Source organism: Xenopus laevis, chromosome 7S (genome assembly GCF_017654675.1).
Source record: "Xenopus laevis strain J_2021 chromosome 7S, Xenopus_laevis_v10.1, whole genome shotgun sequence".
Lineage (NCBI taxonomy): Eukaryota > Metazoa > Chordata > Amphibia > Anura > Pipidae > Xenopus > Xenopus laevis.
The window spans coordinates 26,567,836-26,585,300 of NC_054384.1; the positions used below are offsets into that span (position 1 = coordinate 26,567,836).

Genomic DNA, 17,465 nt, shown 5'->3' on the forward strand with positions numbered 1-17,465 from the left:
TAATCATAGTTCCTAAGGCTTCATAGGATAAAGCACAATTTAAGTAGAAAAATAAAGTGCCTGCTGTGTTTTAATAGGTGCAAGGTGTTTACAGCACGAGAAATGATGCAATTTGCATCTACACTGTTGCAAAAAACTATGCTCCTGCAAGGCCGCAACTTATGTATGATTCACCAATGCAGAAGCAAATTTGCATCTGCATTGGTAACTTACAAGAAATTTGTTTTGCATACTACTTATTAGTGATGAGCAGATCTGTCCTGTTCTCACTTCGCAGAAAAATTAGCGAAACTGCTAAAAAATTCCGAAATTCATTGAAGTCAATAGGCAACAAAATTGTTTTACTCTGGCAACTTTTTTTTCTCACTCCAAAATCTGCAGATGGCAAAATGCGGAATTTCGCAGTGAATCCATGCCTGTCAAAAAATTCGCTCATCACTAAAAAAAAAAAAGAGTGCTACCCATTCTCGTTATTCTCTCTACATAATGCACGTCTTTCTATTCTCCTACCCATTCAGCATTCTGTAGTTTAAGTTTTGGACACTAGACCACCAGACTTTGTGGTGTAAGCTCTGCTGTGTATGGAGCTTGCCAAATGTAAAATGCCAACAAAGGAATAAACAATAATAAATACAAAGGCCTTTTGACAGTCAGCAATACAGTAGGAGATATATAATAGCATTTCCCTTTCTATTTGCCTTAGGCTTCAGATATTACTGCGTCAGCCAAAGTTGTGATCATATGTGTTGCTAAGAAGGTAAACTGTTTTAGTACCATTGATTGTTATTCATATCGTCTATATGATATACAGTTAAACAATGATCCTTTGTGCATTTGTAAGAGGTTCCTGGAATTATCATTATGCAATTATGTCTGTCTAATATTATTAATATCCTTTATTTATAAAGCTCTGACATATTTTGCAGCGCATTATAAACTTTATACATTATTCACAGAAGTCCTGCCCCAGTGGAGCTTACAATTTAAGATCCCTGTGACATTTACAGGTGCAATTTCACAGGTGCAAATTATCTTGCCTATGTGTTCTACATGTATCTATTTATTTTTAATAGCTGACTGTGCCAATATCCTTTATTATATAAGAACAACATGCTTTTAAAGAGTTAAAGGGATACTGTCATGGGAAAAATCATTTTTTTCAAAATGAATCAGTTAATAGTGCTGCTCCAGCAGAATTCTGCACTGAAATCCATTTCTCAAATGAGCAAACAGATTTTTTTATATTCAATTTTGAAATCTGACATGGGGCTAGACATATTGTCAATTTCCCAGCTGCCCCAAGTCATGTGACTTGTGCTCTGATAAACTTCAATCACTCTTTACTGCTGTACTGCAAGTTGGAGTGATATCACCCCCTCCCTTTCCCCCCCCCCCAGCAGCCAAACAAAATAACAATGGGAAGGTAACCAGATAACAGCTCCGTAACACAAGATGACAGCTGCCTGGTAGATCTAAGAACAACACTCAATAATAAAAACCCATGTCCCACTGAGACACATTCAGTTACATTGAGAAGGAAAAACAGCAGCCTGCCAGAAAGCATTTCTCTCCTAAAGTGCAGGCACAAGTCACATGACCAGGGGCAGCTGGGAAATTGACAAAATGTCTAGCCCCATGTCAGATTTCAAAATTGAATATAAAAAAATCTGTTTGCTCTTTTGAGAAATTAATTTCAGTGCACAATTCTGCTGGAGTAGCACTATTAACAGATTAATTTTGAAAAAAATTTTTTTTCCCATGACAGTATCCCTTTAATCCCCTTTAGCTCATCTGTGGATTTACAAAAGCAATGTTACTTTAATCCATGACTTCAGTGCCTGTCAAGAAACTGCCACCCAAAAACAATTAACATCTTGCATGCCCATCAATGCAAACATTTAAATATCAAGAGTATTAACTATTAATACATATTTGATTAAAAATGTTAAGGCCAACAAATGCTTATTGATGATTTTAATTAACTAAAGGCTTCCTTGCCCCATCTAATATTCCTTAATTATAAAGAAACTGGTTTTGGCACACGAATGATGTATTTCTGCTCTGCCTGTGTCTAAACAGTTTTCAAGTCTTGATGTTGTGTGACAGCAAATGAGGCACTTATGGTTTCAAGAACACGGTGCTTGACTTTGTAATAAGTCAAGTCAACGTAAGGAACAGGGGAACCAGAAAGATTACTGTAGAAGGGATTAAAAACAAAAATGCTGTCATTTTCTTATTGTGCTTTTGTGAAAAATGTGTTGAGAAAGCTTTCTCAAGGTTCTAAGCAACTCTATGAACACGTGCAAATTATCAAATCCCCCCCTTAGAGATTGACTAAAGTCAGCTGAATTTCCTCACCGGTAGTAACCCTGCAAATGAAATATTTGCCCTCCCCAGTGATTATCCCAGTTTTAATGCCGAATTCAACAGCTCAACATTCAGATTAAACACAATAAACTGGGCCTCATTTATAAACATTGGGCAAATTTGCTCCTTGGCAGCAACCTATAGCAACCAATCAGTGAATAACATTTTTCAGCCAGCTACAGGTACAACCATGAAAGAAACATCTGATTGGTTAGTTGCCAAAGGTTACTGCCCGTGAGCAAATGTGCCCAGTGATTATAAATACTCCCTTGAAATGTGTACAAATCCTGAATTTCCTCTGGCTCTGTGTTATATATAAGTGAGTGGGTTCGGGCCATATATATATATATATATATATATATATATATATATATATATATATATATATATATATATATATATATATATATATATATATATATATATATATATATATTTAATTTCCAGGATAATGGATTACATACAGGTATGGGACCTGTTCAGAATTCTCTTCATACCTTAAATCTACTAGAAAATAATGTAAACATTAAATACACCCAAAAGGCTGGCTTTGCTTCCAATAAGGATTGATTATATCTTAGTTTGGATCAAGTACAAGGTTCTGTTTTATTATTACAGAGAAAAAGGAAAACGTTTTTAAAGATTTGGATTATTTATAATGGAGTCTATGGGAGACAGCCGTTCCGTAATTTGGAACTTTCTGGATAATGGGTTTCTGGATAACGGATCCCATACCTGTATTTATACTTAATTATTTATATGGTAATGCTCAGACAAAATCAATAGGTTGAAATATCATATTAGTTTGGGCATGTGTGTCTTTAATTGACTTCCCTTACAAGTATTCCTTTGTTTGTTAAAGACATGATTGGTATGATCTGGTCTGATTTACTTCATTCTAATGGTAATGTTTGCTCTTTTATTTATAGGAAACTTTGGAATCTGAAACTGAAAGTTCCCAAATCTAGGTAAACAAATATAATAATATTTCTGTTGTACTAATACATATGTAAAGGCTCATTTATCAACACTGGGCAAATTTGCCCATGGGCAGTTACCTATAGCAACCAATCAGTGAGTAGCTTTTTGAAGCCAGCTGCAAGTAGAATAATGAATGCAGCAATTTGATTGGTTGCCATGGGTTACTGCCCATGGGCAAATTTGCCCAGTGTTGATAAATGACCTCCAGTAACGTGTCTTACTAACTAACCTGGAATCAGAATACTGGGCATTATTTTATAAGTTACTACGAGGTTTCTATAGACCTATATTGTTGTGTTTCTTTGTTTCCTAGGCTAAAAGCCCTAAGCACAAGGAACATATTCTGGATCCACAAAGTCAGTTGTACAGGAAATGAGCCCCACCTATCCAACTGCAAAGTACAAATCTCCCCCCAAAATCGAAAGCCCGCCTGCAAGAATGGAATGCACTCCATAATAAAGTGTGTTGCATCACCTTCCGTTGGCAATGGCCAGGGAAATAATTACAAAAAGGCATTTAGAACGATGGTATGATGGCTGTACAGAACTCTACTATTATATTTTATAGTATTTATACATTTAAATGTTTTCTTGGATGGAAAGTAAACAGTAAGAAGCACATTTATTACATTTTGAGATCACTTTTTTGCATTTTGAGAACATCGCAGCAACAAAACAATGTCTTTGGGATTTAACAAAAGTCATAAAATTTGAATGATAAACTTTGGCAACTAATAAGTTTGGTAACTATACTAAAGTATAAATTCTTATATAAAATTAAAATATAATAATAATATTATTCAACATTCAAGCTAATTTGATTCTTTTTTATTTTGTCTTGTGAAATTGTAAAAACAGATGGAACACAGTGACTGGATTTTATACAAGGTTTTTGTAAATATGCTATCATTCAGATAGAAAAATAGAGTCATAAACACTGATAGGCGATGGTTTGCAGTAGTATTCTTAGGTCTCAAAGTAAAGACTCAACAATTTAGAGAAGGGGTCCAGGTGAACCGCCCTGAACCTTCAGCTGAGGGAGTGGATAACCGTATAGAAAAAATGAGCAGGCACTTCCAAAGACTAATCTTCCAGGCAGACTTGTCAGTTAAAAAGTGTTTTTATTTCAGTGCACTAGACTACAGCCTTACGCGTTTCGTATCAATAGGATACTTAATCATAACCCTATAAGTGCCTGCTCATTTTTTCTATACGGTTATCATTGAGATAGAGTTTTGAAAATTATAAGAATCAGCCCCTTACTGTGGTGTGTTTTTTGTATTTAGTCATCTATAAATTGAGCTGCAGGTTTTACTATTTCACACACAGCTGAATAGAGCTTTGTTATTAGAGTTATTGTGGAACCCCTTCATAAAAAATGGATTAAGGTGCTCTTTAGAGTTGTTGTGAGGTGCATTTGTGCTTAACAAGGACTTCACAATGAAGATTAATCTAAACATTACATAGTTTTTTCTATAAGAAAGGGGAAATGCAGATCAAGACAGGATACCAAATGGTATGGACTTAGTACTAGTTAAGCAAATCAGTCCTATTTCACTTCAGCAAAAAATTCACGAAACAGTGAAAAATATTGTGAAATGCATTGAAGTCAATAAGCTACAAAACTTTTTTATGTGCAACAATTTTTTTTCTCACTCCAAATGCTTTAAAGTCAGTGGGTGTTTTCTCTTGTGACAACTTTTTTTGTCTCTGAGCCTTTTTGTCCAAATGAATTAAAGTCAATTGGTGTTTTTTCTTATGGTGACTCTGCGACAAAATTGTCTTGACAACTTTTTTTGTAGCACTCATCACTACTTAGTACCCTGTTCAAAGAAAATGGGGATACGGCTGGACAGTTTGGCAGATTTACAGACAATGGTTTTTACTTGTATCAGTCTTTGTACTTATATGTAAAGCCAAAAAAAATTACGTTAGTCAAATGGTTTTAAAATATTACAGTTTTCCCCATTGATTTACCCATTTTACTAACACTATCCTTAAAGGGACACTGTCATGGGAAAAAAATTTTTTTTCAAAATGAATCAGTTAAAAGTGATGCTCCAGCAGAATTCTGCACTGAAATCCGTTTCTTAAAAGACCAAACAGATTTTTTTATATTCAATTTTGAAATCTGACATGGGGCTAGACATTTTGTCATTTTCCCAGCTGCCCCAAGTCATGTGTCTGCTGGAGTAGCACTATTAACTGATGCGTTTTGAAAAAAACATGTTTTCCAATGACAGGATCCCTTTAATAACTAAATATATGTATTGTTCAGCAGCTACACTAGACAAAGGAACTTTGGTACCAGAGATTGGTGAAATGGATAGCTACCCTAAAGATGCAAGTTGTTTACCAAGTCTGGTTCAGTTTTATATAGTATTATGAATGTATCTTGTGTGAATATTTTGCCAGACTGATTCTGTCTTTAAGCATATACAATAGCAAAAATACAGTCAGAAACAGCTGTTGCCCCGTGTGCTATTAAAGGCAATTGTTTTGGTCCTCTTAGAACTTTTCTAACAGAAGTTTATCATCTTTATTCTTATGATCTATGTCACCTGTAGCTTCTTCCAGTTTCTATTAGCCTGAAATTTCTGCCATGTGATTAGGAATGAGGGTGCCATGTTTTGATATCTACACTTCTGTGTTCCTAGGAACCTTCGGTGAGACTAAGATCAGGTCGTCATCCAGGAGAGGGTAGGGTAGAAGTGCTAAAGAATGGCAAATGGGGGACAGTTTGTGATGACAAGTGGAACCTTATTTCAGCCAGTGTCGTATGCCGGGAGCTGGGATATGGATCTGCCAAGGAAGCCATTACTGGAGGCCAGCTTGGACAAGGTAGGTCTTTTTTTGTATTGAATTTTCATTTCCATTTTACATGCAGATATAATCGCTGTGTATTAAATGAACATACTATTGTGCAATGCATTGCCAATTAGTAATTTGGGATATAGGGTAAAACATTAACAATGAACAATATAAATATGAAATCATACAGCTTTTGGCAAACATTAAAAAAGCTGCTAGTAATATTAATACTTGAAGAGGTATTGTTTATTCCTTTATAACTAGAACAAGCCCAATGAATGAATATCACTTGCATGCACTTTAAAATTATCATCATGCATAAAAGTTTCATTTTATTAATTAATAGATACTTTATAATAGATGCTGCTGTATTAGTCATTCTCTTAATAGCGACATCACTTAGATTCTAGGGGTTTTTAAACCTGCCCAATCAACATTTGGCCTTTTTATCGGCCAGATATTAATCAGGGAAACCCCATACACTGGCCAATAAGCTGCTGACTTGGTCTGCTGACGGCTTTTGTCTGCCCTATATGGCCACCTTGATTTCTCCAAAGTGGTTCTCTCAAGTACTGTGTACTGTTTTTTTGTTTTATTGCTGTGGAGCCCTATATGTATGCAACCCCCCCCCCCCCGGTACCTCCCAGTAAGTTCCCAAGGCTCTGCTTGTGCTCCTCCAGTCCCTCTTTTCTCCCTTTTTGCATAGATTTGGGATGATGTGCTTGTGTAAAAGGGTATAAGAAAAACTGCCAAACCATTTGTTCTGCATTCACACTCCTGAGAGTACATAATCCATTAAGCTCATGTCAATTAACTTAAATTTGCTACCTCAAGTAATCTCCGGTTCCTAAATTTCCACAATAGTAGGATATGTGGAAATGTTCTACATGGGGACTGAGTCACAAGGGACCTAGTTTTATTTGGCCCAAAAGATGCAACTTATGCTGTGTTAATAATGTCTCTTTGTCATTCGGCTCATTGTGCTATCCCCATATGTGATCTACAAAATAGAATACAACTGGATGGGCAGGTGTGCACTTTGGTTACAGCACATGAAACAAATATTTTGACATCACAGACTACTGTCTATTTCAGGTCTTGGCCCTATACACATGAATGAAGTTCTGTGCACAGGGCAAGAAGAGTCTATCACTGAATGCAAGTTTAAAGAAGCCCGTCTGGCAGGTTGTCAGCATGAAGAAGATGCAGCTGTGAGGTGTAACATGCCTAATATGGGGTATCGAGAGCAGGTAAGTGAAGTGTGATTAAAGAAAAAAGCCTATAGTAAATCATATTTTAGTTTTTGTCCAACCTGTAGTTTAACATGGCTAGACTTCCCTACCTAACTCAGTTTGACGTATATGGAGCACAAGCTAATTCAGATGGTCTCTGTAAAGATACGAATATGACATGCAGTATCTGGTACTTCATACAGTACTTGCAATGTTCATGTTTTTTCATATGAAAAAGGTAGAGATAATGAATAAATGCATGCATAAGACATTTCAAAAGGGTAATGACTTAGGATAGTGACATTTACAGTAAAATAATAAAATGTTGAGGTAGACTAAACTGCCTTTAGTTGTGAACTAGATACATACATTATATATATATATATATATATATATAGATATATATATATATATATATATATATATATATAGATATAGATATAGATATAGATATATATATATATATATATAGATATATATATATAGATATATATATATATATATATATATATATATATACATAAACTTCGAAAAGAAAATAGACGGCACTCCGAATGTACTGGAATATACTTTTATTCCAGGTTAAAACAAGGATCCAACGCCCTACGTGTTTCGGGAATCACTCCCTTAATCATAGGCTATATATATATACAGTATAGTGAGCTTCCGGTACTGAAACCCGATGCCGCGGCACAGATTTCAGAAATTGAGCCTTTCACATTTAAACTTTAAGTTTGCTGGCTTTTATTTGGCACAAACACGAATCTTCAGCCCACTGGCTTCACATAGGCAATAACAGTTACAACTCACACCCTCACTGGTGTTCACTTTACTCATACTTTTAGCCCTCACTGGCTTCCAGTGGACATAGATCCCAGAATCCTCTCTGGGGCACACTCAAGACATTCTTGTCTCCTAGTAGGGGTTTCTGTTTTCCTCTCCAGTCCTTTGGAGCTCTCTCCACACACTCTCTTCCCAGCTGCACACAGGCATCTTCCTTCTCTCCACTCAAGGAGGTTTACACATGGTCCCTCACTAGGGGGAAGCTCTGAGGTGTAGCTCCACACCTCCTTTTAACTACAAATTAATTAGCTAACTACTTCTAATTAGGCAGCTGCAAACCCTTACATGGAGCAAGGAATGGAAGCTCACCCTGCTCTCTTCCATTCACCCCAGGGACCCGTAATCCAGTTTTTACTGAGCCGGAACAGAATTTGCACAGCTTTACTAGCTGCAGCAACACACTTTTCCCTGGAGTTTTGATTTCAACAGCTTAATGCTGGTGAAATATACACATATAATACACAATATTGGGCCCTTTATACACCCATATCTTAATATATATATATATATATATATATATATATATATATATATATATATATATATATATATATATATATATATATATATATATATATATATATATATATATATTGTGATATGGTAAAAGGAAAATGCATGTTAGTTCAGGGGTTAAGGGCCCTGGATGAAGGATATGGCAGTTAAGAAACTGCATTGTTATTCTTCTTTAGGGTATCCAGGGCTGGAATGGAGGGAAGGATCTGGGCGGGCCTTCCATTCCACTCCAGACTGACCTGGGTGTGGTGTTAGCTACCTGCTCATAAATTAATCAGGTGTCTAATTTCAGTGTGTGTGAGGGGCTGAGGAGCCTGCTGTGAACTCAAACTGAGAGTGACACAGAGAGATCATTACAGATTTGCCTGTTTAAAACTACAAGCCTGGAGCAATTGCTTTGCACACCAGACACTGAGGAAACTGAGCTGAATCAGTAAGTGCTGGACTGTGATACGTTTTATTTGTTTTATTTCAATCTGCTGAAAGCTTTTCTTTATGCTGTCTGTGTGAACGGCTTCAAATAAAGCAGCCCAGGCTGAATTGGACTGAACTAAGGCTCTGTGTGCTGATTCTGTGCTACAAAAGTGCCGTGGTCAAGATTCCTGCTACCTGAAATCTCACAATTGGTGGAGTTTGCGCTGGCACAAAAAAACAGTTAAGCACAGAATCTTAAAGGGCCAGTAATATTGGACTGTGTTTTGAAAGGTTTCTCGCTACAACATGGAGAAAGTTTTGGAGCAGCTTATTGTTGCTAATGCAGCACAGCAGCAAGCCAATGCTGCCCAGCGAGAAACAAATTCTTATTTGCAACAAGCTGTTGTGCAGATCTGTGAGGATCAGAAGCGTGCAAACAAGTTGCTGGCTGAACAGCTACAAGCAGAGAGGGAGTCTACTGTTACACAGGTGTCGGCCTTGAGAGATTCCCTGATGGCCCAGCAGGAGTTGGTGCAACAGCTCACACTGAGGGCCCAAGCTGTTCCGGTAGTATCCCAGCATAATTTGAGTGGTACTATCAGAGCCAGTCATTTTCTACAAAAATTGACACCGCAAGATGATGTGGAAGCGTTCTTACACACATTTGAACGTACAGCTGCGAGAGAAGCTTGGCCCAAGGAGCAGTGGGCGGGGCTGTTGGCTCCATTCCTCTCAGGGGAACCCCAAAAAGCATATTTTGATCTGGCCAGCCGAGGATGCCGAGGACTATGAGAAGTTGAAGCTGGAAATTGTTACAAGGCTGGGGGTTACCACGTCTGTACGGGCTCAGCGGGTACAGAGTTGGATTTACGTTGCTGACAAGTCGCCCCGGTCTCAAATGCATGACTTAATATACCTGGCGAAAAAGTGGCTGCAGCCGGACACCCTGACTAGTCCCCAAATCGTGGAAAGGGTTGTCATGGATCGTTTCCTGAGGTCCCTCCCGGTGAAAGTGCAAAAGTGGGTAAGTCATGCAGACCCCAGGTCAGCTGACCACCTAGTGGAAATGGTGGAGAGGTACCTGGCAGCTCAGGATTTGGCTGACCCTAAATCTTCGCAGCAACATTCACCCATTAAACCGAGATCTCCCATGGCACTCGGTAGGAACATTCCAAGAGAGAAGGTCGGTACTGGGGTCAAAGATTGGCAGGCCAAGTCAGGAGGGCCTCTCCCTAATAAAAGACTTGGTCAAGAGGCAATTAAGTGCTTTCGCTGCCATAAAATGGGACATATGGTTGCAGACTGTCCTCTTATAGATGAACCAATGCAGTGTGATTTTTCTGTCATGAATAAGAACCAATCATTATTTGCTTATGTTGCATGTTCGGATAAGCCTGTGGTTTATAAGGAAAAGCAAATGTGTGTGGTAACTGTGGGAGGTAAACAAGTACATGCCTTGCTGGACTCTGGTAGTTCAGTTACTTTGATAAAGTCAGGTCTAATACCTCCGGTAATTTGTCAAGGGAAAAAGCTTGCTGTAGTCTGCATACATGGAGACATTAGGGAGTATCCCATAGCAACTATTCAGGTTGATACCTCATTTGGGTCTGTGGCCTGTTCAGCTGGAATAGTTCCACAACTCTTACATGATTTCATAATTGGGAGAGATTTTCCTTATTTCTGGGAACTTTGGGAAAACCAAACTCAGAATAAACCCCAGTCTGTAGATAGTGAGGATAAATCCTCAGAGAACATTACTACCCAGGACCCCTTGTTTTTCCCTTTTCTGTGTTAGCGGGAGATCAGGAGAGTGACTCTGAGGACAATTCTGCTCCTATGCAGGATAACCTGAGCCCCACAGACACAGAGGGTCCTCTAGGACTACCTAACCTAGAGGTTCATAAAGGAAATTTTGGTACTGAGCAGTTAAAAGATTCCACACTGGCCAAGGCTAGAGAGAATGTAAAAATGGTGGATGGAAAGCCTACAGAACCTGAGATGAGGCTGTCCTATCCTTATATGGCTATGAATGGAGGGTTGTTATACCAGATGTACAAAAAAGGGGAGGAGGTTATTGAACAGTTGGTAGTTCCCCAACCCTATAGGAGGATGGTAATGGACCTGGCACATGGGCATGTCATGGGTGGTCACTTGGGGGTGGAAAAAACTATTGAGAGGGTTCTACAAAGATTTTTTTGGCCAGGAGTGTACAGAATATTCGAGATTATTGTGCTTCCTGTCCTGAATGCCAAATTTCTTCACCCCTGCCCCACTTTCGTAGTCCCCTGGTGCCCTTACCAATAATTGAAACTCCCTTTGAAAGAATTGCTATGGATCTGGTGGGTCCCTTAGTAAAATCTGCTCGGGGACATCAACATATCCTAGTGATTATGGACTATGCTACCCGCTATCCTGAAGCAGTTCCATTGCGCAATACATGTGCTAAAACGATTGCAAAAGAGCTAGTTCAGGTATTTAGCCGGGTAGGTATTCCCAAGGAGATCCTGACAGACCAGGGGACGCCATTCATGTCTAGAGTGACTAAGGAGTTATGTAAATTGTTCCAAATCTCACACCTCAGGACCTCAGTATATCATCCACAGACAGATGGGCTTGTGGAACGGTTTAATAAAACCCTTAAAGGCATGTTAAAGAAGGTAATAGATAAGGATGGGAGAAACTGGGATCAACTCTTGCCTTATCTGATGTTTGCCATTAGGGAGGTTCCCCAGTCATCTACAGGATACTCGCCTTTTCACTTACTTTACGGGAGACATCCAGAGGGCTTTTAGATATAGCCAAAGAGACATGGGAGGGAGAAGTGACACCTTATAAAAGTGTGATTGAACACATCTCCCAAATGCAGGATCGAATTGCAGCAGTAATGCCAATTGTTAAAGAACACATGGTGCGTGCTCAGGCCATGCAGCAACAGGTATATAACAGGGGTTCTCGGGTACGTACTTTTGCCCCTGGTGATAGGGTCCTGGTGTTAGTCCCCACGGCAGAAAGCAAATTCCTTGCGAAGTGGCAAGGTCCTTTTGAAGTAATGGAAAAAAGTGGGGAAGTGAATTATAAAATTCATCAGCCAGGAAAAAGGAAGCCTGTGCAAATCTACCATGTTAATTTGTTGAAACCATGGAAAGACAGAGAGTCCCTAACTGCTGAATCTGCTATACTATATGCAAAAACATTCAGTAAACAACCTTTAATTCCAGAGGTGAAGATTGCAGAGACCCTTTCGGGTGTTCAGAAACAAGAGGTAAAAGAATTTCTCATGAGAAATAGAGAAGTTTTTTCAGAACATCCAGGTCATACCTCTATTGTTGAACATGACATTGTTACTAACCCTGGGGATCATGTAAAGCTAAAACCCTATAGAATACCAGAAGCTAGACGACAGGTAGTAGCAGAAGAAGTAAAAAAAAATGCTAGATCTGGGTGTTATTGAAGAGTCATGTAGTGATTGGTCTTCTCCTATTGTACTGGTTCCAAAACCAGATGGAAGTTGGAGGTTCTGCAATGATTTTCGTAAGCTCAATGCAATATCCAAATTTGATACATACCCTATGCCACGTGTGGATGAGCTTATTGACAGGTTAGGTACTGCCCGTTACCTAACAACCCTAGATCTTACAAAAGGTTATTGGCAGATCCCTCTTTCCCAAACGGCTAAAGAGAAAACAGCTTTTGTAACACCAGAGGGAGCATTCCAGTATAGAATGATGCCTTTTGGATTACAAAACGCGCCTGCAACATTTCAAAGGGCAATGGACAAAATTTTAAAACCCCATAGACAGTGGGCGGCTGCATACCTAGATGATGTTATCATACACAGCCCTGATTGGGATTCACATTTGCCGAGGGTCCAGGCTGTGTTAGATGCTCTCCAGATGGCAGGTTTTACAGCCAACCCAAAAAAATGTGCTATTGGGTTAGAAGAGGCTAAGTATCTGGGGTACATCATTGGTAGGGGGGTTATAAAACCCAAGTTAATAAAACTGAGGCCATTCATGCCTGGCCACGCCCTCTAAATAAAAAGCAGGTCCGAGCTTTTTTGGGGATTACAGGATACTATAGGAGGTTTATCCCAAACTTTGCTACCCTTGCAGCGCCTTTAACAGATTTGACAAAAGGGAAAGAATCTGTAATGGTAAAGTGGACACCGGAGACAGAGAAGTCTTTTCAGGCTTTAAAGGATGCATTATGTTCCAAGCCAGTATTGTTTTCACCAGACTTCTCTAAAACTTTTATTGTGCAAACAGATGCATCCGATGTAGGGCTAGGGGCAATTTTGTCTCAGGTTCATAATGGAGAGGAACATCCAGTAGTCTACATTAGCCGAAAATTAAATGAACACGAGAGGAAGTACGCAGTAGTTGAAAAAGAGTGTCTGGCCATAAAGTGGGCACTGGAGGCACTACGGTATTACCTCTTAGGAAGGGAATTTGAGTTAGTGACAGATCACGCACCGCTGAGATGGATGTGTGATAAGAAGGAGACTAATAGGAGAGTTACCCGCTGGTTCCTGGCTATGCAAGAGTTTAAGTTTACGGTAACACATAGGCCAGGAGTTCAGATGAGCAATGTTGATGGCCTCTCCAGAATCCATTCCCTCTTTGGTGCATCTATCCCAACAGTGGGGATGGTACAAGAAAGTAATGTACATAGTAAAGAGTTAAACAGGATATCTGGGAAAGTGCTTGATGGAATATATGTTTCTCCCAGGTTTTTGTCTGAAAAATGTTGGTCATTAGCATAAGGTGGCTTTAAAGTATGGGACTTCACCAGTGTCTCGTCCTCTTGTAGATCACTCTACTAGTGATCTAGGGGGGGGGATATGTGATATGGTAAAAGGAAAATGCATGTTAGTTCAGGGGTTAAGGGCCCTGGATGAAGGATATGGCAGTTAAGAAACTGCATTGTTATTCTTCTTTAGGGTATCCAGGGCTGGAATGGAGGGAAGGATCTGGGCGGGCCTTCCATTCCACTCCAGACTGACCTGGGTGTGGTGTTAGCTACCTGCTCATAAATTAATCAGGTGTCTAATTTCAGTGTGTGTGAGGGGCTGAGGAGCCTGCTGTGAACTCAAACTGAGAGTGACACAGAGAGATCATTACAGATTTGCCTGTTTAAAACTACAAGCCTGGAGCCATTGCTTTGCACACCAGACACTGAGGAAACTGAGCTGAATCAGTAAGTGCTGGACTGTGATACGTTTTATTTGTTTTATTTCAATCTGCTGAAACCTTTTCTTTATGCTGTCTGTGTGAACGGCTTCAAATAAAGCAGCCCAGGCTGAATTGGACTGAACTAAGGCTCTGTGTGCTGATTCTGTGCTACAAAAGTGCCGTGGTCAAGATTCCTGCTACCTGAAATCTCACAATATATATATATATAATATATATATATATATATATATATATATATATATTATATATATATATATATATATATATATATATATATATATCCTAGATGTTATAATCTATTCAAACATAGATATAATAAGTAACATATTTTGCATCAACTGTTACAATAGCTTGTTTTTCCTTTTAGGTGCACCTCAGTGGTGGCAGGTCAAATGAAGAGGGCATTGTGGAGGTACTGATTGAAAATAAAGGAGTTAAAAAGTGGGGAACCATATGTGGAGACAAGTGGGGTATGAATGAAGCCATTGTGGTGTGCAGACAACTGGGACTGGGATTTGCCAGTCATGCTATACAGGTATGTGCCTCACAAGTCTTTGGAATGTACATGGTATGATTCTGTACAACTGTTGTTCTTCGTGTTGAAGAATAGGAGACATCAGTGAAGTGGAAACCTGTTTCACACTATTAAAAGTGAGCTGGATTCCTCTGATGTATAAAAAGAAGATGCCATGTTAAAGGAACAGTTCAGTGTAAAAATAAAACCTGGATGAATAGATAGTCTGTGCAAAAAAAAATATTTCTAATATAGTTAGTTAGCCAAAAATGTCATCTATAAAGACTGGAGTGACTGGATGTCTGACATAATAACCACAACACAACTTTTCAGCTCTCTAACTCTGAGTTAGTCAGCGACTTTAAGGGGGCCCACATGGGACATAACTGTTCAGTGAGTTTGCAATTGATCCTTAGCATTCAGCTCAGATTCAAAAGCAACAGTTTTGACCCATGTGACCCCCTCACGTCACTAATTGGTTACTGACTGGTAACCAATCAATGGAAACAGAGAGAGCTGCAAAGCAGGACGTAGTGTTCTGGCTATTATGTTATACATCCAGTCACTCCAGCCTTACTTTACATTTTTGGCTAACTAATTATATTAGAAACATTTTTTATTCTGCACAGCCTACCTATTTTTATTTTTATACTGAACAGCTCCTTTAAAGCTACAGAAATTACGCCTTGTGATGTAAAAATTGATCTAGCTAGACTTTTATATCAGCCTTACATGTTGCTCCATAATGACAAATGTGGATGTTTATCTTGGTCTGACTTACTGTGCTCTATTCTCACTAGATGGACACATCCCCAAAAACAAGGACATTTACAGAAGGCTTAGATCTGTACATTAAAGGGTGTTACAATAGTTAGTAGCTAAATAAGTCAATAGAGGGTTGGCAGCAGAAATGGGAATATTGTGCATAACTTCATCTGATGATGACACAAGACAGAGGACACATGAGGGCAATATGCAAGTGGGGAGAACTAAACAGCAATAAGGACAATATTTGGAGCAAAAGTCCAAATATGATTACAACTTATAAATTGTCAAGAAGGAAATCAACACTCTAGGCAGAGACAAAGGATGGGATTGTATGTGAAATTAAAAATTAAATTGTACAGGTATGGGACCTGTTATTCAGAATGCTCGGGACCTGGGTTTTCCCTTTAAGGGATCTTTCCGTAACTTGGATCTTCATACCTTAACTCTAACATGATATCAATTAAAACATTCATTAAACCCAATTGGATTGTTTTGCCTCGGATAAGGATTAGCTACTTTTTGGTTTGGATCAAGTACAAGGTATTGCTTTATTATTACAGAGAAAAAGGGAATCATTTTTAAACGTTTTAAATTATTTGGATAACATTTCTGGGTTTCGGGATAATGGATCCCATGCCTATACTATTGTTTGCAATAGAACCGGTAATAGTTAATAACAGAAATAGAAGTGTCCTTGTCAAGAATGTCAAAAATAGGGCCACATAGCACCATTGCATTAATTGGAAACGCTGGAACTGACAGTAGCTGGAGGGCCACCAGTATGGCATCCCTGTGTTAGGTAGTCCATTGTTATCCAGCTGAATTCCCCTCCCTCACCCGCCAATAAATAAATGCTATTATTTGTTGCTTCATGTAGTTGCCACAATTCTTGTGTAGCTAGTGAAGCTAATGGATTTTAAGGCCACATTACTAACCGAACATGTTCTAATGTTAGCTGGGCACAATATATTCTGATGGAAAAACAATAGACCGCTGTTTCCCTAATTGAACATGACTTCTTCCCATGAAAAAAGGAAAAAAAACGGTTTACAAAAACAGCATCTTATAGAGGCGGTTGTTTTTCTTCTTTATTGATTAGGTCAGCACATTTTAAGAGACAAAAAGAGATCAATATAAAGTCTTATTCTTGTTGTGTTATCATTTTGTTGTTGCAGGAGACATGGTACTGGCAAGGGACACAGGGAGCTGGGGAGGTGGTAATGAGTGGTGTGCGCTGCTCTGGCACAGAGATGTCTATTCATCAGTGCCAACATCACAGTGTCATTCATTGTCCTAGAGGAGGAGGGCGCTTTTCTGCCGGCGTCACCTGTACAGAGAGTAAGTTTGACCACTGCAATTACAATGTATTAGTACAAGATATATACTCTCATATATAAGTATATATTGGGGGGCAAATTTACTTAAGGTCGAATATCGAGGGTTAATTAACCCTCGATATTCGACTGTCGAAGTTAAATCCTTCGACTTCGAATATCGAAGTCGAAGGATTTAGCGCTATTCGTTCGATCGTTCGATCGGACGAAAAATCGTTCGATCGAACGGTTAAATCCTTCCAATCGTTCTATTCGAAGGATTTTAATCAATCAATCGAACGGCTTTTCTTCAACCAAAAAAAGCTAGCTAAGCCTATGGGTACCTTCCCCATAGGCTAACATTGACTTCGGTAGCTTTTAGGTGGCGAACTAGGGGGTTAAAGTTTTTTCTTAAAGAGACAGTACTTTGACTGGTCGAATAGTCGAACGATTTTTAGATTGAATCGTTCGATTCGAAGTTGTAGTCGAAGGTCGAAGTAGCCAAAAAAAACATT

General features: G+C 38.8%; 1 protein-coding gene across 1 annotated transcript in view; it reads left to right on the forward strand.

Annotated features, from left to right (window-relative positions):
* The window catches only part of loxl4.S (lysyl oxidase like 4 S homeolog), a 57,517-nt gene that overhangs the window by 20,611 nt on the left and 19,441 nt on the right, over positions 1-17,465 (forward strand). The window contains exons 4-9 of the mRNA XM_041571027.1: positions 3,297-3,335; positions 3,662-3,875; positions 6,005-6,188; positions 7,254-7,408; positions 14,723-14,890; positions 16,813-16,975. Of these exons, the coding sequence (XP_041426961.1) occupies positions 3,297-3,335; positions 3,662-3,875; positions 6,005-6,188; positions 7,254-7,408; positions 14,723-14,890; positions 16,813-16,975 (923 nt within the window). The remainder of the gene's footprint in view (positions 1-3,296; positions 3,336-3,661; positions 3,876-6,004; positions 6,189-7,253; positions 7,409-14,722; positions 14,891-16,812; positions 16,976-17,465) is intronic.